This window comes from Scyliorhinus torazame, chromosome 11, assembly GCF_047496885.1.
Source record: "Scyliorhinus torazame isolate Kashiwa2021f chromosome 11, sScyTor2.1, whole genome shotgun sequence".
NCBI classification, from domain to species: domain Eukaryota; kingdom Metazoa; phylum Chordata; class Chondrichthyes; order Carcharhiniformes; family Scyliorhinidae; genus Scyliorhinus; species Scyliorhinus torazame.
The window spans coordinates 186,263,188-186,290,187 of NC_092717.1; the positions used below are offsets into that span (position 1 = coordinate 186,263,188).

Consider the following 27,000-nt stretch of genomic DNA (forward strand, 5'->3'; position numbering starts at 1 on the left):
GAGTTTAGGAGGCACCTCTTCACCCAAAGGGTTGTGTATCTATGGAATTCCTTGCCCAGTGAAGCAGTAGAGGCTCCTTCATTAAATGTTTTTAAGATAAAGATAGATAGTTTTTTGAAGAATAAAGGGATTAAGAGTTATGGTGTTCGGGCCGGAAAGTGGAGCTGAGTCCACAAAAGATCAGCCATGATCTCATTGAATGGTGGAGCAGGCTCGAGGGGCCAGATGGCCTACTCCTGCTCCTAGTTCTTTTGTTCTTAATAGAGCCTCGATAGACTTCATCACTTCTCGACTTGTGTAAGTCATTGTTGCGCTACAATTTAAGCAAGCTTAAAAGACTATGGAGCTCCGGATCGCCCCGGAGTCTCTGCGAATCAGCCCCCATGCAGCAAACTCGGTGGCCATGTTTAAACACTGGCTAGCATGCTTCGAAGGTTACCTTTGAATGGCCTCCGGCCGGACCACGGAAGATCAGAAAATGCAGGTCCTGCATTCCAGGGTGAGCCCGGAGATCTACACGCTCATCGAAGATGCGGAGGATTTCCCGACGGCGCTCACCATGCTGAAAGGCGTCTATATTCGGCCCGTAAACCAGGTCTACGTATGCCACCAACTCGCGACGAGACGGCAAATTCCCAGAAAATCGCTTGACGAATTCTACAGCGCACTGCTAATTTTGGGACGAAACTACAACTGCCCGTTGGTGAGCGCGATCGAGCCCACGGAGCTGCTAATCAGAGATGCGTTTGTGGCAGGTATGACTTCTTCTCAAATTCGCCAAAGACTGTTAGAGAGAGACTCGCTAGGACTCACAGAGGCATGGGCCCTTGCGGCCTCCCTCGATGTGGCCTCACAAAATGCCCGCGCCTACGGCCCCGACCGCGCGGCTGCCTCTTGGGCTCCCTGGACCCCCATTGCAACCGACTCCCCGGCACCCCCCACCCCTCCGCAAGCCTGCGCGGCTAGAGCACCAGACCATCCCGGTGGGGCCCGCTGCTATTTTTGCGGGCAGGCGGAACACCCCCGGCAGTGCTGCCCGGCCCGCTCAGCTATCTGTAAAAGCTGCGGCAAAAAGGGGCATTACGCAGCGGTGTGCCGGTCCCGGGGGGTCGCCGCAATCCCCAGGGAAGAACGGGGACAGCAGATTCAACCCCCCCTCAACCCCCCCAACGATCCATGTGCGATCCGGGGGCGCCGCCATTTTGGGTCCCGGACACCACGCGGGGAGGATGGGCGCCACCATTTTGTCCACCCCCGACCGCGTGCGATCCATGGATGCCGCCATCTTGGCTGACAGCCAAGGACCCCAGCATAGACGGCTCCATGGGGTCTGAAGAAAACACCGCAATGCTTCAACCACGACTGGCTTCGGTGACCCTGGACCAATCGCGGCCCCGGGCGCTCCAAACGGCAACAACAACGGTGCTGGTCAACGGGTACGAGACGCCATGCTTGATCGACTCTGGGAGCACGGAAAGTTTTATCCACCCGGATACGGTAAGACGCTGTTTTCTTTTCATTCGTCCGAGCACCCAAAAGATTTTCCTGGCTGCGGGATCCCATTCAGTAGAGATCAAAGGGTTCTGCATCGCGAACCTGACGGTGCAAGGGAGGAGGTATAAAAATTATAGGCTTTACGTCCTTCCCCGGTAGTACGGTACCTGTGAAGCCGAGAGGTTATTGGCTGACAGGTCCCAGGTCCTGGTTGGATCTGCCGCCTGCTGGCTCCGCCCAGAAGGCGGAGTATAAGAGCTTGAGTTCTCCCAGCAGCCGCATTCTGTAACTGAGCTGCTGGGGAACAAGTCTTGCTTAATAAAGCCTCGATAGACTTCATCACTTCTCGACTTGTGTAAGTCATTGTTGCGCTACACCTATCTCATCCTCAGAAACAACCTTTTGCAGCAAGGAAGGGGCCGGTAACCGGGAAACATGGCGAGCTCCTTCCTCACAAAATTCCCGACCTGTGAGTACCAGAACCGGTTTCAATCGGAAGCTGAAATCTTTCTACCAGCTCCTCCAGCTCTGCAAATCTACCCTCCACAAACAAATCTCTAAACCTCTCTATCCCCTCCCATACCCGTACCCTGTATGTCAAATCCAGCCTCTCTGGGATAAATCTATAATTTCCACATATCAGTGCCCGCAGCGACATCTACTCCAGCTTAAAATGTTACCTAAACTGGTTCCAAACTCTTAACAAGGCTACAATTACCGGACTCGTAGAGTATCTGGCTGGCAGAATAGAAGCGGAGCCCTCAGACTTGACTCTATACACAAAGCTTCCTCCATCTGCTCCCAAACCGACCCTCCCTCCACGATCCATTCCGAACCTTCTCGAAATTTGCCACCCAATAATCGTTCATCAAATTCGGCAATGCCAACACCCCCGACCGCCTGTCCCTCTACTAAATTTTCTTTGGATCTGAGGCACCTCACCTGCACACACCAAGGCCGAAATCATCCTATTAATCCTCCCCAAAAAAGATTTGGTTAGGAAAATCGGGGGATTTTGAAAAATAAATAAAAACTTTGGAAGGATTATCATTTTCATGGTTTGAAACTGCCCTGCCAGCGATAACAAATCTTCCTTCACTCCTTCTACCAGGTTGGCCACATTCAACTGGTGCAGCAAGGCCCAGCAATGAGCCACCCATATTCCCCAGATACCGGAAACGCGACCTGACCAGTCGAAACGACAACATCTCCAGGCCACTTCCTTATCTCTGGGAGCTCACCGGGAATACCTCACTCTTCCCCACATTGAGTCTGTACCCCGAAAAAGAGCCAAACATACTCAGCATCTCCATAATCCTGCTCATACTGGAGATCGGGTCCGTCACATATAACAAGTCGTCCGCTCACTCCGTACACTCAGTGCTCCATAGCCCCCCTCTCTGTGCCGCTCCAATCCATTGTTGACCTTAGTGTGATCGCCAGCGGCTCAATTGCCATCGCAAAAAATTAATGGAGAGAGTGGACATCCCTGCCCTGCACCCTTGTGCAAACAGAAATACCCTTATTGTGTTAGTGCAAACACTAGCCAAGGGGGCCCTATACAACAGCCTAATCCAGGCAATGAACACAAATCCAAACCCACACTGCCCCAATACCGCGAAAAGATATTCCCATTCAACCCGGTCAAAAGCTGTCTCTGCAGCCATAGAAATTATCACCTCCGATTCCGGACCAGTCAGGGGCATGATCACTAAATTAAATAACCTCCTTATATTGGTCGACATAGGAACATATGAATTAAGAGCAGAAGTAGGCAATTTAGCCCCTCGAGCATGCTCCGAAATTCAATCAGATCATGGCTGATCTCTTTCTGGTCTTAAATCCACCTCCTTACCTGTTCCCGATATCCATGTAACCCTTCACAAACCGAATCTGATCCTCAGCTATCACTCCTGGCAAACAATCCTCCAAGCGTGTTCCAGCACCTTAGCCAGGAACTTTGCATCTGCATTTAATAATCATAGATCATAGATCATAGAAATTACAGTGCAGAAGGAGGCCATTCGGCCGATCGAGTCTGCACCGGCCCTTGGAAAGAGCACCTACTTAAGCCCACACCTCCACCCTATTGCCGTAACCAGTAGCCCCACCTAACCTTTTTGGACACTAAGGGGCAATTTAGCATGGCCAGTCCACCTAACCTGCACATCTTTGGACTGTGGGAGGAAACCCACGCAGTCACGGGGAGAACGTGCAGACACTGCACAGACAGTGACCCAAGACGGGAATCGAATCTGGGACCCTGGAGCTGTGAAGCAACAGTGCTAACTACTGTGCTACTGTGCCGCCCTAATGATATAGACCAATAAGACCCACACTCCTTTGAATCTTTATCCTTTCTCAAAGTTATCAAAATCGAAGCTTGTGCCAATGTGGGGGAAAGCACCCCCGGGCTAACGAGTCAGTGAACATTTTCATTAGATGAGGCCCCAGCTCCGTCGCAAATCTTTTATAAAATTCCACTGGGAATCCATCTAGGCACGGAGCCTTCCCAGATCTCATTGAACCGATGCACCTTATCACTTCTTCCAACCCAGGTGGGCCCTCCAGCCCCTGCACTTTCCCTGTCTCCACTACTGGGAAATCCAAGCCATCCTGTTTCATGACCGAGACCCCACCCCAGTGGCTTGGACCTGTACAGCCCCCAGTAAAAGGCTTCAAACACCCCATCACCTTACCTGGGTGTGATACCAACCCTCCCCAGGTCCTCTATTTGCCCAATCTTCCTCGGAGCCACTTGCTGTCTTAGCTGATGTTCCAACAACCTACCGGCCTTCTCCCCATGTTCATAAAATGCACCCCATACCGAAAGCAACTGGCCAACCGCTTTCTCCATCGACATCAGTTCAAACTCCATCTCTTCCTCTTCTTCAACAGCCCCTCCACCAGAATGGCTTCCACCAACCTCTGTCCTTCCATCCTCCCCACCTTCTCCCTATGCGCCTTGATCGAAAATAGGTTCCCCTGATTACCGCCTTTAACACCACCCAGAGCGTGGAGGGAGAAACCTCCTCATTCTTATTGAATTCAACATTCATGACTATAGCCAGTCCGGCCCTCTCATATGCCCCCTTTATCCACCAACAGTGCCACATCTAACCTCCAGGGCAGTAGCTGGATGTCCCCCTTCTCCACTCACAGATCCACAAGGTGGGCGCATGGTCCGCTATGACAATCACCGAGTATTCCGAGCCTACCACCCCTGGAAACAGTGCCTTACTCATAATATAAAAGTCGATAGGGGAGTATACTCGGTGTACATGCGAGAAAAAGAAAAACTCCTTTGCACTCGGGCGCCTGAATTACCATGGATCCACATCCCCCATCCGCTCTGTGAACGCAAGCAACTCCTTCGTTACTGATACCTTCAAGGATTTGGTGTATGACCGATCCAGCCTGGGGTTGAGCACACAATTGAAATCTCCCCCCATAATCAACTAATGTGTATATAAATCCGGTACCCTCACTAACACCTTCTTAATGAACGCCACGTAATCCCAGTTAGGAGTATTCACTTCACCAAAGGAACCTCCTCCAACGTTCCACTCACCATCACGTATCTTCCCCCCGAATTCCCCACTATATTTCCCACTGAAAAAGCCACCCTCTGAATGAAATGAAAATCGCTTATTGTCACGAGTAGGTTTCAGTGAAGTTACTGTGAAAAGCCCCTAGTCGCCACATTCCTGGCGCCTGTTCGGGGAGGCTGGTACGGGAATTGAACCGTACTGCTGGCCTGCCTTGGTCTGCTTTAAAAGCCAGCGATTTAGCCCAGTGTGCTAAACCAGCCCCTCTTATCAATAAGCACCGTAACTCCCCTCACCGTCATATCCAGTCCCAAATGGAACAGCATGGTAGCACATGGTTAGCACTGTTGCTTCAAAGCTCCAGGGTCCCGGGTTCGATTGGCGACTTGGGTCACTGTCTGTGCGGAGTCTGCATGTTCTCCCCGTGACTGCGCGGGTTTACTCCGGGCATTCCGGTTTCCTCCCACAAGTCCCGAAAGACGTACTGTTAGGTAATTTGGACATTCTGAATTCTCCCTCTGTGTACCCGAACAGGCGCTGGAATGTGGTGACTGGGGGATTTTCACAGTAACTTCATTGCAGTGTTAATGTAAGCCTACTTGTGACAATAAAGATTATTATTCTAAACACTTGGCCCACCCACCCTTTCCTCATCCTCATTTGGTTTCTAATCATCAGGTGAATCTTCTGTGAAAAGACCACGTCTGCCTTCAAACCTTTTAAATGGGCGAACACCCGATATCTTTTAACTGGTTGGGGGCTCCAGGCCTGATCAGCCAATTTTAATGATAATGCTTCTTGCCACTCGAGGGAACCACAGAACAGTCATGCATATATCATGTGACTTTGGGGATTCTGGGAGTCAGGAGTTATCCTCAATGCCTTCGGGCAGCTCTACAATCCTCAAGTTCTGCCACTTGCAGCAGTTCTCCGGTTCATCAATCTTTTTTTAAAATTTGTTCTTGGGATGTGGTCAGCATTTGTTTCCCATCCCTAATTGCCCCTTGAAATGAGTGGGTCTGGAGTCACATGTAGGCCTACCCGATAAGGAAGCAGATTTCCTTCCCTGTAGGACATTAGCGAACCAGGTGGGCTTTTACAACAATCAGCAATGATTTCATGGTCATGGAATTTTAATTCCAGATGTTTTTTATTGAATTCAAATTTCACCATCTGCCATGATGGGATTCGAACGTTAGCCTGGGTCTCTGGATTACTAGTCCAGTGACAATACCACTAGACCACCAACCCCCTTGGCCTTCAGTTAGTTTATTTTGCCCCTCCGACATCATCAACACCTCTGCCTCCAAAGAGGCAATCCGATCCTCGTGATCAGCAACCATCTCTGATCAAGGTCACCTCATACACCGAGTCTTTGCTGCTGGTGTCTCTGAGATGCCTACCTTTATCCCCCTCCCTCCCCCCTTTCCAGAAACTTATAATAATAATTATCTTTATTGTCACAAGTCAGTTTACATTTACATTTCAATGAAGTTACTGTGAAACGCCCCTAGTCGCCACACTCCGGCACCTGTTCGGGTACACAGAGGGAGAATTCAGAATGTCCAATTCACCTAACAGCACGCCTTTCGGGATTTGTGGGAGGAAACCGGAGCACCCGGAGGAAACCCACGCAGACGCGGGGAGAAGTCCGCACCGACAGCGACCCAAGCCGGGAATTGAACGTGGGACCCTGGTGCTGTGAATCAACAGTGCTAACCACTGTGCTACTGTGCTGCCCATGAGCTTTTGCCTGTCCATTGCCTGTCGACTACTGAGCAGGCAACGCCGCTGCAGGTCCCTCCACCATCGTTTCCCCGCGAGCGCCACGCGTGTCCTCCGGATCTGAAGAATGCCCCTTCTCGTCTGGTAACTCTTCACTATCCCTCATCAGAGGAGAAATCTTAGTTCTTCTACTTCACCATTTTTCCGCCTGCTCCACCCCCAAAAAGGGCCAATAATACAGTCTACAGGCAGGAGCCACATTATGTGGCGACCACTCACTCCATGGCCACCAGCGGAAATCCTGAGCAACAGGGGGCAGAATTCTCCGAGCCTCTGCGCTGAAATCGCGATCGGAGTGGGGGCGGAGAATGGGCATTGATGCTGAAAACCGGCGCCATGCCGCTCCCATTGATTATCCAGTCCTCGGAAAATCGCCGCGGATTGCGCCCGCGTGGTCTACACGGCGCAGGTAGAGGGCCAGTGACAGAGGCCACCCCCGCTATTCACGGATGACAACTGGCCCAGTTCCCGACAGCGTGGTTCTAACCCCGTTTTGCCTGATGGGAACAGTTGGCGGCGGCTGCGGACCCAGCCCTCAGGGAAAACCAGGCTAGCGATCGGGGGCCACCAATCCGCGGGCGCGCGCGATCTTGGGGGGGCCTATATTTTCGGGGAGTCCGCCATGTCCCGACCGGTAGTGCAGGGCCCCGTATCGGCAGGCAGAACTGCGTGGAGCACTCCGGAGCCCTGCTAGCCCCCTTCAGGTAGGAGAATCACTCTGGACTTTCTTCAACAATGTCCAGAATGAAATGCCTGCATTTTGACGCTGGAGTGGGGACATAGCCCCATTATTGGAGAATCCCGCATAGGATTTCCAAACCTTTCAAGAAGAGTCATATGGACTTGAAACCTTAACTCTGTTTCTCTCTCCACAGATGTTGCCAGGCCTGCTGTGTATTTCTAGCATTTTCTGTTTTATTTTTGTGAAACTGTCCGTGTTCCATTCTAGGGAGGCTTGAAACAGCGAATAGTTTTTTTGGGGTATTTTTTGGTGTCGGCTGGTGGCACATCCTCTGTTGCTGGGAAACCCATTGCATGGGTTGGGGGGGTTGTAGCAGTCGCCAAGAGTGGAAGATCTGCTGGCGAGGATGGCCAGAAATTCCCCCCCATTATCTCTCGTAGGGGAGTACTTACCCAGTTCAGCTTCTATGGTACCTATTTAACCTTATGGTCCCTCTGACAAACTATCACCGCTATTTAAAACTAGTACAGGTGGCTTTTTTGGCTGGAAATGTGATACAATAAAAGCAAAGCTGGAGACTCACTAATCCTATCAGAGCCTGATTTTTGTAAAAGACCATATTGAGTTTCAGGGAAACAAATGTAATCTGACTTTCTTTTGAAGGCAGCGTTCCTGGGAATTGCCTGGGTTGAATTTGCACATAGAGGAACACTTCTGTTTATTAGTTATGCAAACATTGGAGAAGGGATAAAGGCTCCCCCAGTAGGTGAGATGATGGAGGCAAGCAATTGTGATGAAAACTCTGCTCCTGTCTCAATCATCTGTTACTGAAGCCCTCATCCTTTGTTATATCTGGATTTTGAAATCCCAAGGCTGTCCTGATCAGCCTCCCACCTTTCGCGCTCCATAAATTAATCTCATGCAAATATCCTAATTCACGCAAATTCTCCTTCACCCATTGCTCCTGTTTCCACTGGCTTAAAGTGACTTGCAGTTAAGCAATGCCTCAATTTTAAAGTTCTCATCCTTGTTTTCAAATCCCTCTTTTTCTTTGTCCCTTCCCTATCTCTGTAATCTCCTCCAACCCTCCAAACATTCTGAGATCTCCGTTTCTCAAATCCAGGCTTATTGCCCATCCCAGATTTTAATTATTGTACCATTCAGACCCATGGCTTCAGCTGAAGATGCCCCAAGATCTGGTATTACCTCTCTAAACTTCTCCACTTCTTAATGCTTTTTCCCCCTTTAAAGAATTTTTCTTTGAGAAGCTTTTCATCATCTGCCCTAAACTCCTGTAAAAAATGTCTTACTTTTTATATTCAAGGAAGAGGATTAAAATACCAGCAGCAGCAGAAAACATAAATATAAGACATGGCAAGGAACTTAGTGAATTTAATACAAGGAAAATATTGTAATGGAGAAAATAATGGGATTTAAGATAGACAAATTTCTAGGATTTGATAAGTTACAACCCCAGGGCATTGAAAGAAACAGAGGATAGAATTGCAGTTTCATTAAGATAAGTAAACAAGGAGGGACTGGAAATTGGTTGTCAAAAGCCTTGGGCGGGATTCTCTGTAGCCTGATGTCAAAATCGGGATCGGCGATCGGGTGGAGAATAGCTTCCAACGCCAGTTTTGGGGCAGGTGCCAGATTGACGCTGGTTGACGATACTCCACCCCGCCAAATCAGCGTCATTGGGACGTACACCGCGCGGGTAGCTGCAAGGCCATTGGTGCATCATCAGCAAGCCCATCCGCGAGGCTCTGCCCCCGATGGGCCGAGTTCCTGACAGCACGGGCCACGTGTGAGTGTGATCCAAGCGGTCGGGAACCTGGCGTGCCGGCTGCGGACAGTGTCCAGCACCGCCACACCCGTCCAAGATCCATGCTGCTGGCCAGGGGGGGAGGGTGGGGGGTGGGGGTGGGGGGCTGCTGCTAGGGCTGGGGGGAGTGGTGGGGGGAGGCCAGGAGGTGTGGCATTGGGGTGGGCGGGTTAGGGTTCCAGCTCGGACGGCGCCATGTGTTTGGCCGTGACCGGTGCTCCTCGTCAGGCCTGCGCATGAGCGACCCAGGACCATTTTCCACGCGATCCGCGGGTCTTCCACGCGCCGCTGATGCTAGCCCCTCATCGGTACCAGAATCGCTAAGGGATTCGCTCCAATTTTTCCATCGTAAATCACCCGCAGATTCTCCGTTGGCACCGGCACTTAGCCTCAGGAACAGAGAATTCAGCCCCTTGTCTTTTACACGCATGAAACTGGCGGGGGCATTACAAAACCCACTGACATTCCCCTGGTTCCCATTTGAATTGCAGTCTTCTCAATATCTTCCTCAGTAATGACTAGCTGGTTAAAGCCAAATCAAAACAGTCAAAATAGTTCACACCTTTCATGACTTGTAATGCCTCTTCAATCCTAGGTTGCAGATAAGCATCCTCATGAGTCTTTGTGTTGAGTGCCTGGTATCGACACAAATCATTAGCTTTGCATCTTTCTTCCTTACAAGGTGTACGGACATGACACCTCTTTCCAAGAGCTTCTACAGGATGCCCTGTCTTCATTCCAATGATGTGGTGGATCCTGAGGTGAGAAACCTATACTGGGTGGTCATCACAATAACCAATATTGTTGTTGTCCTTTCTAAAAGTTGTCATGTAATTGGTAAGAGTAGCTTACTCTTGGTAAGAATGCTGTGTTTCCTCCAACTCATTGATGTCCATCTTTAAGATAAAGTTACTGAACTCTTCCATAATAGGCCCATTCTCAACAGCAGCTGCACATTTAAGGACTGCAATGCAGAGAAGAGTTGAGGCTACAGAATTGTGGTTTTTGAGATGAAAAATGAAGATGTCTGGGACAAGTCACACTATCAATGAAGAGGTGTTAGTAAAATATGAGAACAAAAAAACTCCGCTGACCAAGATCGGTAAGAAACAGTTGCAATTTCTTTGGCAAGTAATAAGAAAGTATAATTTACAAAGATTGGTGCTGATGGGAAAAATCAATGGTGAAAGAGATCGAGGTGGACAAAGAACAAACTTTCCAAAGAGCTTCACAAATTGGATGAATGTTCCGCCAACAAGGATGATCTATGTCTTTGCAGCAAAATTGACATGGAGGCCCATGGTTGCCAATGGCCTTCTTACGGCATGGTTCCTGAAGAGAGCGATAGGACATTTTGGTTGGATATAAACGCCTTTATCTCTGAAATTTGTGATATGCATAAATATTCTACCCACAATTACTAGAGCTGCTCCTTGAGTTATACCAGTTGGCAGCTCTGTTATATGAGAAACATACAGCTCTATTGGAGCATGACGGTGATCCTTAAAGGATGGTGATGGTTGTGTGGGTAATAGAAAAGCTTAATTCCAGGCTGGTCAGACAGTTTTAAGGACAGGTACAGGTTGACATCTTCAGTGCATGAAGAATGTTGTGAATTCTTGACCCCCTCCTGCCAAGCTCTTAACATATGTGTTTTCCAGGGATGTCCAGATATCTCTTTGTACATTCCACTCTAATGCCATGGGATATACTTTCTTAATTTTACTGGATTATCTATTGGGTCATGAACTACCAGTAATCCAGGGTTGTGGAAGGTGGGGTTGAAGAAAGAAATGGAAAGCCTGATATAATCATGATACGGGATATCTGATCCTTGGAAAATTTGGAGGAGTGAGGAGATGTTGACCAGCTCACACTCCTCCGCTAGTTGCCCCCTGAAGAATGTATTTATTTCATAGAAGGAGGCTACATGGCCCATTGTGTTTTGTTAGGTTTTTGTGGCACAACCCAGTCAATCCCAGTCCCCCGTGCTCCCTCGCTCACTGCCCTTAGCTCTGCAAGTATATTTCCCTCAAGCACCAATCCATTTGCCTTTTGAAATCATTAACTCATTTCTCTCTTTATAGATGCTGCCAGTCCTGCTGAGTGACATTATGTTCCTACTCATTGACTAAAATTTCTAAGTAAACAATTAAGGGTAAATTTCTTATCATCTGCAATGATATGAACTAGCCATATTAATACCATAATATGGACGAGCCATATTAATACTGTGGCTACCAGGGTAGGCCAAAGACTGAATCCTACGGCAGTAACTCACCTCCTGACCCCCCAAAGCCTGCCCACCATCTACAAGGTGCAAGTCAGGAGTCATGGAATACTCTCCGCTTGCATGGAAGAGTGCAGCTCCAACAACACTCAGGAACATCAAGACCATCCAGGACAAAGCAACCCGTTTGATTTCTCCCCCTTCCACAAACATTCAAACCATCCACCACCAGCGGTAGCCATGTGTACCATCTACAGGGTGCACTGCAGTAACCCACCAAGGTTCCTTAGTCAGCACTTTCCAAACCCACGACCACTACCATGTAGAAGGACAAGAGCAGCAGATGCCTGGGAACCCCACCACCTGGGGGTTCCCCTCCAAGTCACTCACCACCCTGATTTGGAAATATATCGCTGCTCCTTCACTGTCATAAGAACATAAGAGCTAGGAGCAGGAGTAGGCCATCTGGCCCCTTGGGCCTGCTCCGCCATTCAATGAGATCATGGCTGATCTTTTGTGGACTCAGCTCCACTTTCCGGCCCGAACACCATAACCCTTGATCCCTTTATTCTTCAAAAAACTATCTATCTTTATCTTAAAAACATTTAATGAAGGAGCCTCAACTGCTTCACTGGGCAAGGAATTCCATAGATTCACAACCCTTTGGGTGAAGAAGTTCCTCCTAAACTCAGTCCTAAATCTACTTCCCCTTATTTTGAGGCTATGCCCCCTAGTTCTGCTTTCACCCGCCAGTGGAAACAACCTGCCCGCATCTATCCTATCTATTCCCTTCATAATTTCATGTGTTTCTATAAGATCCCCACTCATCCTTCTAAATTCCAATGAGTACAGTCCCAGTCTACCAAACCTCTCCTCATAATCCAACCCCTTCATCTCTGGGATTAACCTAGTGAATCTCCTCTGCACACCCTCCAGTGCCAGTACGTCCTTTTTCAGGTAAGGATACCAAAACTGGCCTCACTAACACCTTATACAATTGCAGCATAACCTCCCTAATCTTAAACTCCATCCCTCTAGCAATGAAGGACAAAATTCCATTTGTCTTCTTAATTACCTGTTGCACCTGTAAACCAACTTTTTGCGACTCATGCACTGGCACACCCAGGTCTCTCTGCACAGCAGCATGTTTTAATATTTTATCATTTAAATAATAATCCCTTTTGCTGTTATTCCTACCAAAATGGATAACCTCACATTTGTCAACATTGTATTCCATCTGCCAGACCCTAGCCCATTCACTTAACCTATCCAAATCCCTCTGCAGACTTCCGGTATCCTCTGCACTTTTTGCTTTACCACTCATCTTAGTGTCGTCTGCAAACTTGGACACATTGCCCTTGGTCCCCAACTCCAAATCATCTATGTAAATTGTGAACAATTGTGGGCCCAACACTGACCCCTGAGGGACACCACTAACTACTGATTGCCAACCAGAGAAACACCCATTAATCCCCACTCTTTGCTTTCCATTAATTAACCAATCCTCTATCCATGCTACTACTTTCCCCTTAATGCCATGCATCTTTATCTGATGCAGCAACCTTTTGTGTGGCACCTTGTCAAAGGCTTTCTGGAAATCCAGATATACCACATGCATTGGCTCCTCGTTATCTACCGCTCTGGTAATGTCCTCAAAAAATTCCACTAAATTAGTTAGGCACGACCTGCCCTCTATAAACCCATGCTATGTCTGCCCAATGGGATAATTTCCATCCAGATGCCTCGCTATTTCTTCCTTGATGATAGATTCCAGCATCTTCCCTACTACCGAAGGTAAGCTCACTGGCCTATAACTGTCACTGGGGTAACGTCCTGGAATTCCCGCCCTAACAGGTGTACCTACACCTCAAGGACTGCAGCAGTTCCAGAGGCAACTCACCACCATTTTCTGAAGGGCAATTAGGGATGGGCAATAAATGCTGGCCTAACCAGCGATGCCCACCTCCCGTAAATTAATTTTCAAAAATGGTTATGATTGCTTGATAACGGTTAGTATTTCCTCTCCTGTGTCAGTTAGATACAACGCTGCATCTCACCAAATCGCATATCAACCGATGGACTAGTTCCTATTTTGAGAAGATCTAGTAATATTCTTCAAAACTCCTTAATCCCAAATAATCTTGCACCCTCCCAGCTCTTGGTGGCTGGCTTAACTAGTTTCACAACTGGTGAGGGAGGGGAGGTGCAGTTATGTTTAGTTTCTGCTGCCTGTGGGGTCTGTGGTTGCTGAGGGCAGTCTTGGTGAAAGTGCCCAATATGGTTGCGATGCCAGCAACTCCTTGAACTGTCTTTTGGGCATGATTGTCTCGAGGCTTGTTTTGGAGGTCAGACAGCAAAGATTGGATCTGTGCTTGCTGCGTAGCAATCTGCTCGACTTGCCTCTTCTGCATGATGCTTACATCTTCATCAGTGCTGATAGCCACCTTGCTGATAGAATGATCCCTGGAATGAAGAGCTTGTCATAGGAAGAGTGGGTGAGGACTCTGGGTCTGTACTCGATGAAGTTTAGAAGGATGAGGGGGGATCTTATTGAAACTTACAGGATACCTAGAGGCCTGGATAGAGTGGATGTGGAGAGGATATTGCCACTAGTCGGAAAAACTAGAACCAGAAGGCACAACCTCAGACTGAAGGGACGATCCTTTAAAACAGAGGAGGAATTTATTCAGCCAGAGGGTGGTGAATCTGAAGAACTCTTTGCTGCAGAAGGCTGTGGCGGCCAACTCACTGAATGTCCTTAAGAGAGAGATAGATACGTTCTTGATTAATAAGGAGATCAGGGGTTATAGAGAAAAGGGAGGAGAATGGGGAAGAGAAAAATATCAGCCATGATTGAATGGCGGAGCAGTCTTGATGGGCTAAGTGGCCTAATTAGAATTATAGAATTTACAGTGCAGAAGGAGGCCATTCGGCCCATCGAGTCTGCATCAGCTCTTGGAAAGAGCACCCTACCCAAGCCCACACCTCCACCCTATCCCCATAACCTAGTAACCCCACCCAACACTAAGGGCAATTTTGGACACCAAGGGCAATTTATTGTGGCCAATCCACCTAACCTGCACATCTTTGGACTGTGGGAGGAAACCGGAGCACCCGGAGGAAACCCACGTGCACACGGGGAGAATGTGCAGACTCCGCACAGACAGTGACCCAAGCTGGGAATCGAACCTGGGATCCTGGAGCTGTGAAGGAATTGTGCCAACAACTATGCTACCGTGCTGTCCCTATGTCTTATGGTCTTATGATTGTAGCTTCCTTCCTGCTCTTGCTGATCCTATCTTTTCCCATGATCTCGGTAATGTGGTCACACACATCGAAGAAGGACAGCTGGGGTTTGCCGCTGGTGAGACTCCCTCGCTCCATCTGGAAATTTTTATCCCTCACTGCTTCAGCTAAGTTAATTTTCAATGGAGTTTTCCTTTCTGATTTGAACGGAGGATCCACCATGATGAGTCGGTAAAAGGGGTTTACGAGCTCCAGACTATGTCCTCTCCTTTGGACTGCTTTTCTCTGTAGAATTTCTGCTGCAGCTGTGGCAGGCTACTGCTATCACTCATGTCAGGACTTCAAAGATCACCAGCTCTTCTGGCCATCAATACTTCTCCCTGGTATTTCTCAATGGGCTTTTCCAAATTAAAGTCAGGGAGATAGCACATCTTCCCCCACTCCACTTCAAAGCTTCATTGGCTGTGAAGCCTTTTGGAATGTTGCGAGGCTGTAAAAGGTTCTATATAAATGCAAGTTATTTTCTTTACACTGAACGAATGCCCTAAATGTCTTGTTTGTAGGCTGTAATTTCTACATGATTGAAAAACGACACCAATGTAGAATTATCATCATTTCATCATCTGAACCATTTTGCCTTTCTTCCCGTCCATTGTTCTTGACACTGCGCCTGTTCAATTTCTGTTTTCTGCGAATAGTCCAATTGCCTCAGGCTCCCTGTAACCTCCAAAGATCATTGTGTTCTTAATGAATCTGGGGAAGTGGCAGCACAGTGGCATATGGGAGATCAGAATTGGATTTTATTTAACTTCGCTGGTGGTGTTTGCTTTTGTTCAACATTCATTTTGAGGCAAATCTGTTGCTTCAAATCAATGAGGTTAATTTATTAACAGTGAAATTTGGACACCTGGCTCACTCGACTCAATTATACATAGTTTTGTACAAATCAAAATGACAGATATATAGTCATATGCCAAATATAAAAACACATTTCTGTAGCTTATTATGGTTATAGCTCAGGTTTTTTCTCGTGTTTGTAGCTTTCTGCAACATTTTCCATCAGCAGAATAAATCAACAGGTTTCTAGGAGTGGGAGTAGAGGAAATTTGCCAGATGTAATCAGGCATGAAGGGTTTCAATTATGTGGAATGCTGCGGGAAGCTGGGATTATTCTCCTTGGAGCAGAGAGGGTTAAGGGAGATTTAATAGATTTTCAGAGTGGGGAATTGTTTCTACTGGCAAATGAGTCGGTAACCAGAAACCACCGATTGAAGATAACCAGCAAAAGACCCATGGTTTAGCACGGGGGGACATTAAACCAACGGTGGCAAACCTGCGGCATAGGGACCACATGCGGTCCATCAGCTTTCTGAGTGTGGCCCATGAGACATTTTATTTACTATTGCCCACTGTGATGAATGCAGGAATTTCAGATACATTGTATTAGATGTATTTGATGCAATAAGGCTTAAAAGATTGGGTTAGTATGTGAATGCTGCAGTGATGATTTTTAAAAATCCAGGTTTGAAAGACAGCTGGCTTTTTGGGAGTGAGATGTGCAATTAAAGTGTCGTAAAAGTTTGAGCTAAAGGACTTTTATTTTGCTTAAGAGGGTTCCCTGGGGAGTAGATAATTAGAGACATTGGCCAGGATTCTCCAATCCCACGGCCCAAATTCTGATGCCGGTGTGAAAAGCGGCGCGAACCACTCCTAGGTATTCACCCCTTCCTAGAGGGCTTGGTCAGCGCCGGAGTGGTATCCGCTGCTCCAGTCGGCGCGGCACGGCTGGCGTGAGTCCGCGCATGAGCGCTACGACCGGCGCGAGTTCGCGCATGCGTATGGGTTCCTGTCTCCGCGCTGGCCCCCGGGCAATATAGCGGAGCCTTATAGGGGCCCGGCGCGGAGGAACATAGGCCCCCACGGAAATAGCCACCTTGGAGGCCCCCCCCCCCCCCGGTGTCGGATCCCCCCGCCACCCCCCCCACCAGGTCGGCCCCCGCAGACAGAACTTCATGATCCCACCATGTGGGACCATACGTGACCCACGGCGGCGGGACTCGGCCAAACCCAGCGGACACTCGGCCTGTCGCGGCGTGGAGAATCGCTGGGGGTGGGGGGCGCTTTCAACGGTCCCCGACTGGCGCGGCGGCGATCCCGCGGGTACCCAAGAATCAGTGCCAGAGAATTGGCGAGCCAGCATCGGGGCAGCGTGGCGCGATTCTTGCGCCCCTCCGGGGATTCTCCGACCCGGCGCGGGATCGGAGAGTCCCGCCCATTGTGTTCAGCTTACTAAGATGATGCAGGTAATGGGAGGAGCCAGGGGGTGAAGCAGTCAGGTTTTCAGGGTGAGGTTTTGGTTGAAAGGTGAGCTGAGAATGTTTCTGAAGAAATAGAACATACAGTGCAGAAGGAGGCCATTCAGCCCATTGAGTCTGCACCGACCCACTTAAGCCCTCACTTCCACCCTACCCCGTAACCCAATAACCCCTCCTAAATTTTGTGGCCACTAAGGGAAATTTATCATGGCCAATCCGCCTAACCTGCACGCCTTTGAACTGTGGGAGGAAACCGGAGCACCCGGAGGAAACCCACGCACACACGGGGAGAACATGCAGACTCCACACAGACAGTGACCCAGCAGGGAATTGAACCTAGGACCCTGACGCTGTGATGCCATAGTGCTTGTGCTACCGTGCTGCCCCCACATGTGCTACCGTGCTGCCCCCACATGTGCTACCGTGCTGCCCCCACATGTGCTACCGTGCTGCCCCCACATGTGCTACCGTGCTGCCCCCACATGTGCTACCGTGCTGACCCCACATGTGCTACCGTGCTGCCCCACATGTGCTACCGTGCTGCCCCCACATGTGCTACCGTGCTGACCCCACATGTGCTACCGTGCTGCCAGAATTATTCTGCATTATTGGAAAGGATGTCAGGTCTCTTTCTTTCACAAAGTCCCAAAAGATCTCTCTTCCTCAAAGTGGAGTATCCAAGACATCTCTATTCAGTAAATATTCCTGAGTCTGCTAACTGTATTTAAAAATGGATTGTGACCTGAGATGGAGTTTCTGTCCAGTGTCCTGACCACTGTTGGAGTCTGGCCCGAGATTGTAATACTATGTGCAAGGCTGCCACATTCCATTGGTTTCCATCCGAATAGTTCTTTTGTCCTATGGTGTGACAAAATAGATAAAGGTAAAGTACCCATAGTCCCAGATGACCATAGGCTGCTTGTCCCTTTGAGGGGGAGAGCTGACTGGTGGTGATTTAACCTGTGGATCACCACACCTCAGGCGAGGGACAAGATTGAGAAGGCAGGGCCTTCATGAATAACCTAAAGAGATACGTACATAAGGAAAGGGCACATGAGGTGAGGTGAGTGCTAATTGCATGACTGTGAGAGCCATGCGCTACCTTTGCATCCATTCAAAACGTAAATATTTATTTTGTTTTTAACATTTGAAGTTGGTAGTTCCATTAATAAATTAATATTTAAGCATTTTCTATAACTCCTTATGAAATTATTGTGTGTATTAAATGTTTTCATCTTATTCATGGGGTCATGGTTAGTGAAAACACCCGATTTCAATCTTGCTGCAAACTGAGATGACAGAGGGCCAATCATATGGGCCAATCACTGGCCTAGGTTGTCCATCAATGCATTGGACAAATACTTGGGACATCTCAAGGTAGAAGAATCAAAAAACATTCTGGAAGCAGTGGGAACCAGGGGTCCAGTGAAAATGAGAAACTGAAGTACTCAAGAAATTTATGGAATTATAAAAACCAACAGGTGGACATTATGGCTCACACCCTGAGGTTTACAGAAAAGATGGTTATGGAGATAGTGGGTTCATTAGATTTGATGGTCCAGAATTCCTTATATTCTAGACAAAGGCCATATAGGCCCAAGTATCCAAATCTATAGAATCCCGACAGTGCAGAAGGAGGCCATTCAGCCCATTGAGTCTTTACTGACCCTCCGAATTCTAGCTGGGTCCACCCCCCCAATTAATCCCTTTAACCCCACGCAATGATCATGGCCATTCTACCTAACCTGCACATCTTTACACTGCGGGAGGAAACTGAAACACCCGGAGGAAACCCACGTAGACACAGGGTGAGCATGCAAACTCCGCACAGTCATCCAAGACCGGAATCGAACCCAGGCCCTTGGCACTGTGCGAACCACTGTGCCGCCGTACCACCCCAAAGTACTCAAGGGCCAGCTACTCGAAGACCTAAGGATGGGGTAAGTCTGATTAAGGAAGGGTAAGCTGGTAAAAGCCTATTGGAGGAAGCATTTTTAAGACCTTTGCAATCAAGAATCAATTGCTGACAAGAGTGCTTTCAATTCCATCCCACAACACCCAGTTAGAGACGAGCTCGGAACTCTGGCAAAGCCAAAGCATCAGGAGGAGATGAAATCCCCGCTGAAACCTTTAAGCATGGAGGAGAAGAACTAACTTTACAGCTCCATGCTCTCATCCTACAGATCTGGAATGAAGCAGAAGCCTCGAATGATCCTAACGATGCCATGATTGTGACAATTGTCAAGTAAAGGGACAAGTACAATAGTGGAAATGACAGAAGTATCTCCCTGCTTTCCATTTCAGAAAAGATCATTACAAGAACGGCCTCTGAATTGACTTTTTGCACTTTCTGAAGAGCTGCTCCGCGAACCTCAATGTGAGTTTCGATCATCAAGAGGTACGACCGACATGATTTTTACAGCTCGCCAATTACAAGAAAAAGGACGTAACAACTTCAACCTCTCCACATAGTTTCTTTGACTTGACAAATGTCTTCAACTCTGTAAATCATGCAGCATTCTGGAAGGTTATGTTGAAGTGTCCTCCAAAATTCATTACATCCATCACAGGTTTCATGATGATATGTGAGCAGTGATCCTCAACAATAGATTCATTGAAGATGCTTTTTGAGGTAAGGACAGGAGTAAAAAAAGGTTGTTTCATCACTCCAATTCTTTCTTCGATCTTCTTTGCTACCATACTCGGTCTGAATAGAGATATGCTCCCCGCTGGAATGCAGCTTATTTATCGAATGGACTGTTGTGTTGGGTGCTCTGCTACACAGACGAATCAACACGGTTGCGGATGGTACAACTCAGTTTTATTACTAACAATATTTACAATGGTAAACTGGTTACTGTGGTTCATTCATTACCCTTGAATCTGTGGACCTATCCCTAACACTATCTTGGAGTGGCACTCAGCACATGGTGGATGTCTGAGTGGCTTGCTGTGAGCTCTGTGCCCTGAGCTGTCTCCTGCTGGAATGCCCGGGAAGTGTCGTGTTCCCATTTTGTAGTGTGTATGCTCTTGCCTGTGATTGGCTGTGGTGTTGTGTGTGTATTGATTGGCCGTTGATCTGTCCATCAGTATGTATGTATGTTTGCACCATGATGTTTACCTGAATATCATGACATGGACAGTAAACAATTTCATCTTCATTGACTCCAGTCAAAAACTAAGACTACCCCAAACTTAGTTATGGGGCTCCAACACACTGATGATGCTGCAGTAAGCACTCTGTTGAAAACGGATCTCCAGAGCATTCTCAATGTATTTACTGAGGCATAGGAGAAGATGGGACTTACACTCAACATTCGAAGACCAAAGTCCTCCATCAGTAACCTCCAAATTCACACATCCCAATCCCATTGTTTAGAATTCATGATGATTGCTTGGAAAATGTGGAGCACTTCCAGTACTTTGAAAGATATGTTTCACAGAAGGCTGACATTGATGAAAAAATCCAGCATCTCCTCAAATCTGCTGGTGCAGTCTTTGGCCACCTGGGGGAATGAGTATTTGAAGATGACAATATCAAAACTGAAAACAAACTCATGGGCCTGTAACGTCCGAGTATTGCCAGAAAGTCAAGGCCCGCCTATGCTGGAAGAGAAAACTGCGCACTTACCAGCGCTCGGAAATCGCGGCGAGCCTTCCCGTTTCAACGACAGCCTCCAGCCTCAGGCCTCTAGCGCGACAGTCTGTGCAGGCTCCAACACGGCGTAGTTTCGATGTAGCCATGCTGCCTTGTGATGCAGGAGCCACGGGAGCACCCACTGAGGGCAGGCATTTAAACTGCAGATTTATTTTGAAGACAACAAGCAACAAGTGTTTTAAAGGCATGCACAAGTTTTTTTTTCGATGGAGATAGACACCCACACCAGTGAAACTGAGTTAAGGGACTACCGCTGGGGGTTAGGCAACTACATAGCCACCCTCAGGAACGACTCGGATACTAAGGAACCCAGCCCCACTCGCAGATCCACTCCCAAACAAGGGAAAATTAGGACTAGACAGATGGCAGCCCCTGCAGCTTTTTGCCCGATAAGATATTGTAGTTGTTGCCATAGATCGGAGCCAGAGAGGAGAAATAGAAGCCCAAAACCAACATCTTGGAGAAGGACACATAGGCCGGGGTACAGGAGAATGCATACCCTAGAAGCCCCACCTACCTCTGACGAGGAACAACTAAATTGTGTAGCGATGGTTAAATCAAAACCAAATTAACCATAAGGTTGAATGGACGTCCCACATTAATGGAAGCCGACACGGGAGCAGCCGTATCAGTGATAGGGGAAACAGTATTTAACAAAATTCGCACTGGACTCCAACCCTTATCCCTAACCAGGACCTCGGCAAAACTGAGGACAAACACAGGGGAATCACTGAAAGTGTTGGGCACAACACAGGTACCCGTGGCTTATGGAGAGCAACTGGTTAGGCTGTCTTTAATGGTATTGAAAGGTGTGGGACCTAGCTTACTGGGCCAAAACTGGCTAAAGAAGATCCAGCTGGAGTGGGTAAACATTTCCAGCTGGAAAATGGTCGCCTGAGTGAACTCCTGTGCAGAAACCCAAGGTTTTCCCAGAAGGGCTCGGAACAATAAAGGGAGCAAAGGCGACATTACACGTAGATCCAGAGGCAGTCCCAAAATTCTACAAGGCACGGCCGGTACCCTTCGAGTTAAGGCAGAAAGTTGATAGGGAAATCAAAAGATTGGAGCGGAAAGGAATAATAAAACCTGTCGAGTTTGCAGAATGGGCAGCACCCAAGGTGCCTATCCTTAAGCCTGATGGCTCGGTCCGCCTTTGTGGCAATTTCAAACAAACGATTAATCGCTACTCACAACTGGACAAATACCCAATTCCCCAGATTGAGGATTTGTATGCAAAGCTGGCTGAAGAACCCGTATTCTCAAAGCTGGATATGAGCCACACATATCTACAGCTGAAGCTGGACGAAGAGTTGCAAAAATTCTCAATGATAAACACCCTAAAGGGCCTTTTTCAGTACACAAGATTACCCTTCGGGATATCATCAGCTTGTGCGATATTCCAGAGGACGATGGAGAATATATTACAAGTGTTACCTAAGGTCGCCATTTACCTAGACAATGTCCTCATTATGGGAAAAACAAGGGCAGAACACCTCCAAGCCTGCAGGAAGTGCTTAAGAGGTTTTCAGCAGCAGGCTTGCGCCTAAAGAGGGAGAAATGTGATTTCCTAGCACCTCAAGTAATCTATCTGGGGTACAAGGTTGACAAGTCAGGGCTACACCCTTTGGAGGATCGGGTGAGGGTGATTAAAGATGCCCCGGCCCCCACCACAATCTAGGAGTTAAGATCATTTTTAGGACTGGTGACGTATTACGGAAAGTTCATACAGAACAGGGCTTCCATCCTGGACCCCCTACACCAATTACTAAAAAAGGGGCAAGCCTGTGAGTGGTCCGTCCGCCAAGACAGGGCTTTCAAGAAGATAAAACAACAGCTCTCCTCAGAAAATGTCTTGGCACACTACGACCCCAGGAAAGAGTGGGTGCTCACTTGCAACGCATCTCTTTTACATAGAACATACAGTGCAGAAGGAGTCCACTCGGCCCATCGAATCTGCACCGACCCACTTCAGGCCTCACTTCCACCCTATCCCTGTAACGCAATAACCCCATCTAACCTTTTTTTTGGACACTAAGGGCAATTTAGCATGGCCAATCCACCTAACCTGCATGTCTTTGGACTGTGGGAGGAAACCGGATCACCCGGAGGAAACCCAGGCAGACACGGGGAGAACGTGCAGACTCCGCACAGACAGTGATCCAACGGGGAATCGAACCTGGGACACTGGCGCTGTGAAGCCACAGTGCTATCTGTCATAATATCCATTCATGTATATAATGAGATGCAGACAGCAGTGATTGACACACAGGATGACCAGTAAGCACACAACACAGTGCAGCCAATCACCAGACGGCACACTACCACTGTAAAGCCAGAGGGCACTAGGTTTCCCGCTCTTTCGGGATCCAGCAACTGAGACAGTCAGAGTCCACGAGCTAGCAAGTGCAAACACCATGCGGTAGCTAGTAAGTCTGGTCAGGCTACTACAAGGTCTCCAGTCAGTTCAGTATTGTGTTGACCCACAGCTGAATATGTATATCAGTTCTATCGTTGAATAAAACAGTGTTGGATCTTCTCCAGTGTTAGACGTCTGTTTCCAGCTTCCCTGCATCGAGTGCAGTTCACATCGAACCTACCTGCCTAACACATCATGGTACCAGAGTAATATTGATCTTGACGGATCTACCTCGAGTGAATCAGCATTGACCAGCAAGCAGCCATCCGGTGAAATGGAAAACATCCAGCCTCCGCATGTCCGGCAACCACGGCGATAATTTGAAAATCTTCAAGCAAAAGTTCCTCTTGTACATCGAGGCCTCCGACTTCGAAGCAACATTGGATGCCAGGAAGATCGCGCTATTTCTCTCCACCGTGGGGTACCACGCCATCCATATCTACAACTCCCTTACGTTCACTGACGGCGAAGACAAAACAAAATTCAAAACAGTCCTGCTGAAGTTTGACAGCCACTGCGACATTGAGCTGAGTGAGAGCTTTGAACGGTACGTTTTCCAGCAGAGGTTTCAGGGTAAGGATGAACCTTTTCAGTCCTTCGTGACCCATCTCCGCATCCTCGCGCATTCATGTAACTATGACTCGACGGCTGATTCCATGATCCGGGATCAGATCGTTTTCGGGGTCCACTCCGACTCCCTTTGGCAGCAGCTCCTGAAAGTCAAACAGTTGGCCCTCTCTGTCGCTATCGAGATGTGCGTTGTCCATGAGCATGCTAAGAATCATTACTCCCACATCAGGACGGCAGAAACTGCAAAGCTGGCCTCCCACGAGGTGGAACGGGTGCAGGCCATTGCACAAATGCAGGGCCTGAGCATCGAGGAGAGTGGCCGTTTCGCGCGCTTTTCCTGGGTCCCTGCGCATGCGCGCCACGACCGAGTGGACGACGAGCCCGACAACCCGACTGCGCAGGTGCGTACGTCGACCGACCGCACTGCGCATGCGCGATGGCGCATGGAACGCGCTGACGTCGGCGTCATGACGTGTCCAAATTGTCGCTCCGCCCCTTTAAAACGGCAATGTCCGGCAAAAGGGCGCCGATGTCTACAGTGTGGCAGGCTTGGCCACTACGCAGCCCTTTGAAGATCTGTTCCAGTGCTCAGCAGCCAACGATCCCAGCTGCGGCGCAGAAGTGTCCGCTCAATACAACAAGGCATGCCAGATTCTGATCCCAACAGCCCAACAGACCCAGATGCTGAGTGCCTCAAGTCCCCATCATAACTACACATGTGCTGCCTTCCACCACAACGGCGAAACGCCTCTCGATCCTGTGTGGATCCTGACGCCGCGTGGTGTGATGTCCTCACAGTTAACAAGGCTCGCATCTGATTTAAACTGGACACCGACGCATCAGCGAACCTCATCTCAAAATCCGACCTCGACACCATCCGCGCCAGACCAAGCATTCTTCCACCGGCCTGCCAGCTCCTTGACTACAATAGCAATGCCATAGCTGCCAGTGGCTCCTGTCAACTAGGGGTATCCAACAAGGCGATCAAGGCAACGCTGCAGTTTGAAATCGTTGGGCCTGACAGAGCGTCCCTGCTCGGTGCTCGAGCCTGCAAGCTCCTGAACCTGGTTCAGCGAGTCCACACCATGTCATCATCACCGGTGATGGCCTCGTCTGATGGAAACTTGCAAGCAGACATAGATGACATTATCACGCAGTACCACAGCGTATTCAATGGAATGGGCACGCTCCCATACCGATATAAAAGCCTGCTCAAGCCGAACGCCACCCCTGTAATTCATGCACCACCCTGGGTGCCGGCACCCCTCAAGGATCATCTGAAGAAGGAATTACAGGACCTCCAAGATCAGGGCATCTTATCGAAGGTCACAGAGCCAACAGACATGGTCAGCTCCATGGTCTGCATCAAGAAGCCATCAGGGGAGCTTCGCATTTGCATTGACTCTAAGTATCTGAACCGCAACATCAGGCAGGAGCATTACCCGATACCAAAACTTGAAGAGTTGACCAGTGAGATGGCTCATGCCAAATATTTTACTAAGCTGGACGCCTCCAAGGGTTTTTGGCAAATGCAGCTGGACACATCCAGTCGCAAGCTGTGCACGTTCAACACCCCGGCCGCTACTGCTACAACCGGATGCCTTTTGGGATCATATCTGCCTCTGAAGTATTTCACCGCATCATGGAGCAGATGATGGAGGGCATTGAGGGGGTGCGAATATACGTTGACGACGTAATTATCTGGTCCACAATCCCCTAGGAACACATCGCTCGCCTCAAGAACGTATTCCAGAGAATTCATGAACATGGTCTCCAGCTCAACAGGGCCAAGTGCTCATTTGGTCAATCGGATATTAAGTTCCTGGGTGACCACATCTCGCAGCAGGGCGTGCGGCCAGGTACCGACAAGATCTCGGCGATCAATGCCATGAAGACCCCGGAGGACAAGAAGGCGGTCCTCCGCTTCCTCGGGATGGTCAACTTCCTCGGGAAATTCATTCCCAATATGGCATCCCACACCACGGCCCTCCGCCATCTCGTCAAGAAGTCGACGGAACTCCACTGGATGCCCACACATGAAGAGGAATGGTGTGAGCTGAAAGCAAAGCTCACCACAGCCCCGTTTCTAGCGTTCTTTGACCCAACCAAGGAAACCAAGATATCGACTGATGCAAGCCAGGATGGCATTGGGGCGGTGCTCCTTCAGCGAGATGACTCCTCATCCTGGGCTCCAGTGCCGTATGCCTCCAGGGCCATGACGCCCACTGAGCAACGGTACGCTCAGATTGAGTAGGAGTGTCTGGGCCTCCTGACAGGGATAGTCAAGTTTCACGACTACGTTTACTGCCTGTCAAAATTCACGGTGGAAACGGACCACAGGCCTCTAGTCCATATAATCCAGAAGGATTTAAATGACATGACACCTCGGTTGCAGCGAATTCTTCTTAAGCTACACTGCTACGACTTCGAACATGTCTACACGCCAGGCATAGAGCTGATCGTTGCAGATGCCCTATCCAGGTCCATTACCACACCATGTGAACAAAGTAACTTCATCTGCCACATAGAAGCGCAAGTGCAGTTGTGTGCCACCAACCTTCCGGCCTCTGACGAACGGGTGGCCCAAATTCGTGAGGAGACGGCCAAGGATCCTCTGCTGCAGTGTGTGATGCAGCACCTTACCAATGGCTGGCAGAAGGGACAATGTCCCCAGTTCTATAACGTAAAAGACGACCTGGCGGTGGTGAAGGGAATCCTTCTGAAACTCGACAGGATCGTTATTCCTCAGAGCGTGTGGTGCTGGGCCAACTCCATGAGGGTCGCCGTGGGGTCGAGAAATGCCGACGTAGAGCTCGGGAGGTGGTCTATTGGCCGGGCATCAGCCAGGACATTGCCGACACAGTCCTCAACTGCCTAACTGTCAGAAGTTTCAACCAGCTCAACACAAGGAAACGCTGCAACAGCACAAGATCGTGACCTCTCCGTGGTCCAAAGTAGGTGTCGACCTTTTCCACGCCAAGGGGCGTGACTATGTACTCCTGATCGACTACTTCTCCAGTTACCCAGAAGTGGTGAGACTGTCCGACCTCACCTCGAAGGCGGTAATCAAAGCCTGCAAAGAAACAGTTGGCAGGCATGGGATTCCGCTCACGGTAATGAGCGACAACGGTCCTTGCTTTTACAGCCAGGAATGGCCTGATTTTGCACAGTCCTACAACTTCCGTCACATCACCTCCAGTCCCCACTACCCGCAGTCAAACGGGAAGGCCG

The 27,000-nt window shown here is 48.9% G+C and overlaps 1 protein-coding gene across 1 annotated transcript in view; it reads left to right on the forward strand.

The window, feature by feature from the left end:
• The window catches only part of LOC140385714 (actin, cytoplasmic type 5-like), a 65,815-nt gene that overhangs the window by 6,233 nt on the left and 32,582 nt on the right, over positions 1 to 27,000 (forward strand). The window contains exon 2 of the mRNA XM_072468160.1: positions 10,266 to 10,436. Coding sequence (XP_072324261.1) covers positions 10,352 to 10,436 — 85 coding nt within the window. The 5' untranslated portion in view covers positions 10,266 to 10,351. The remainder of the gene's footprint in view (positions 1 to 10,265; positions 10,437 to 27,000) is intronic.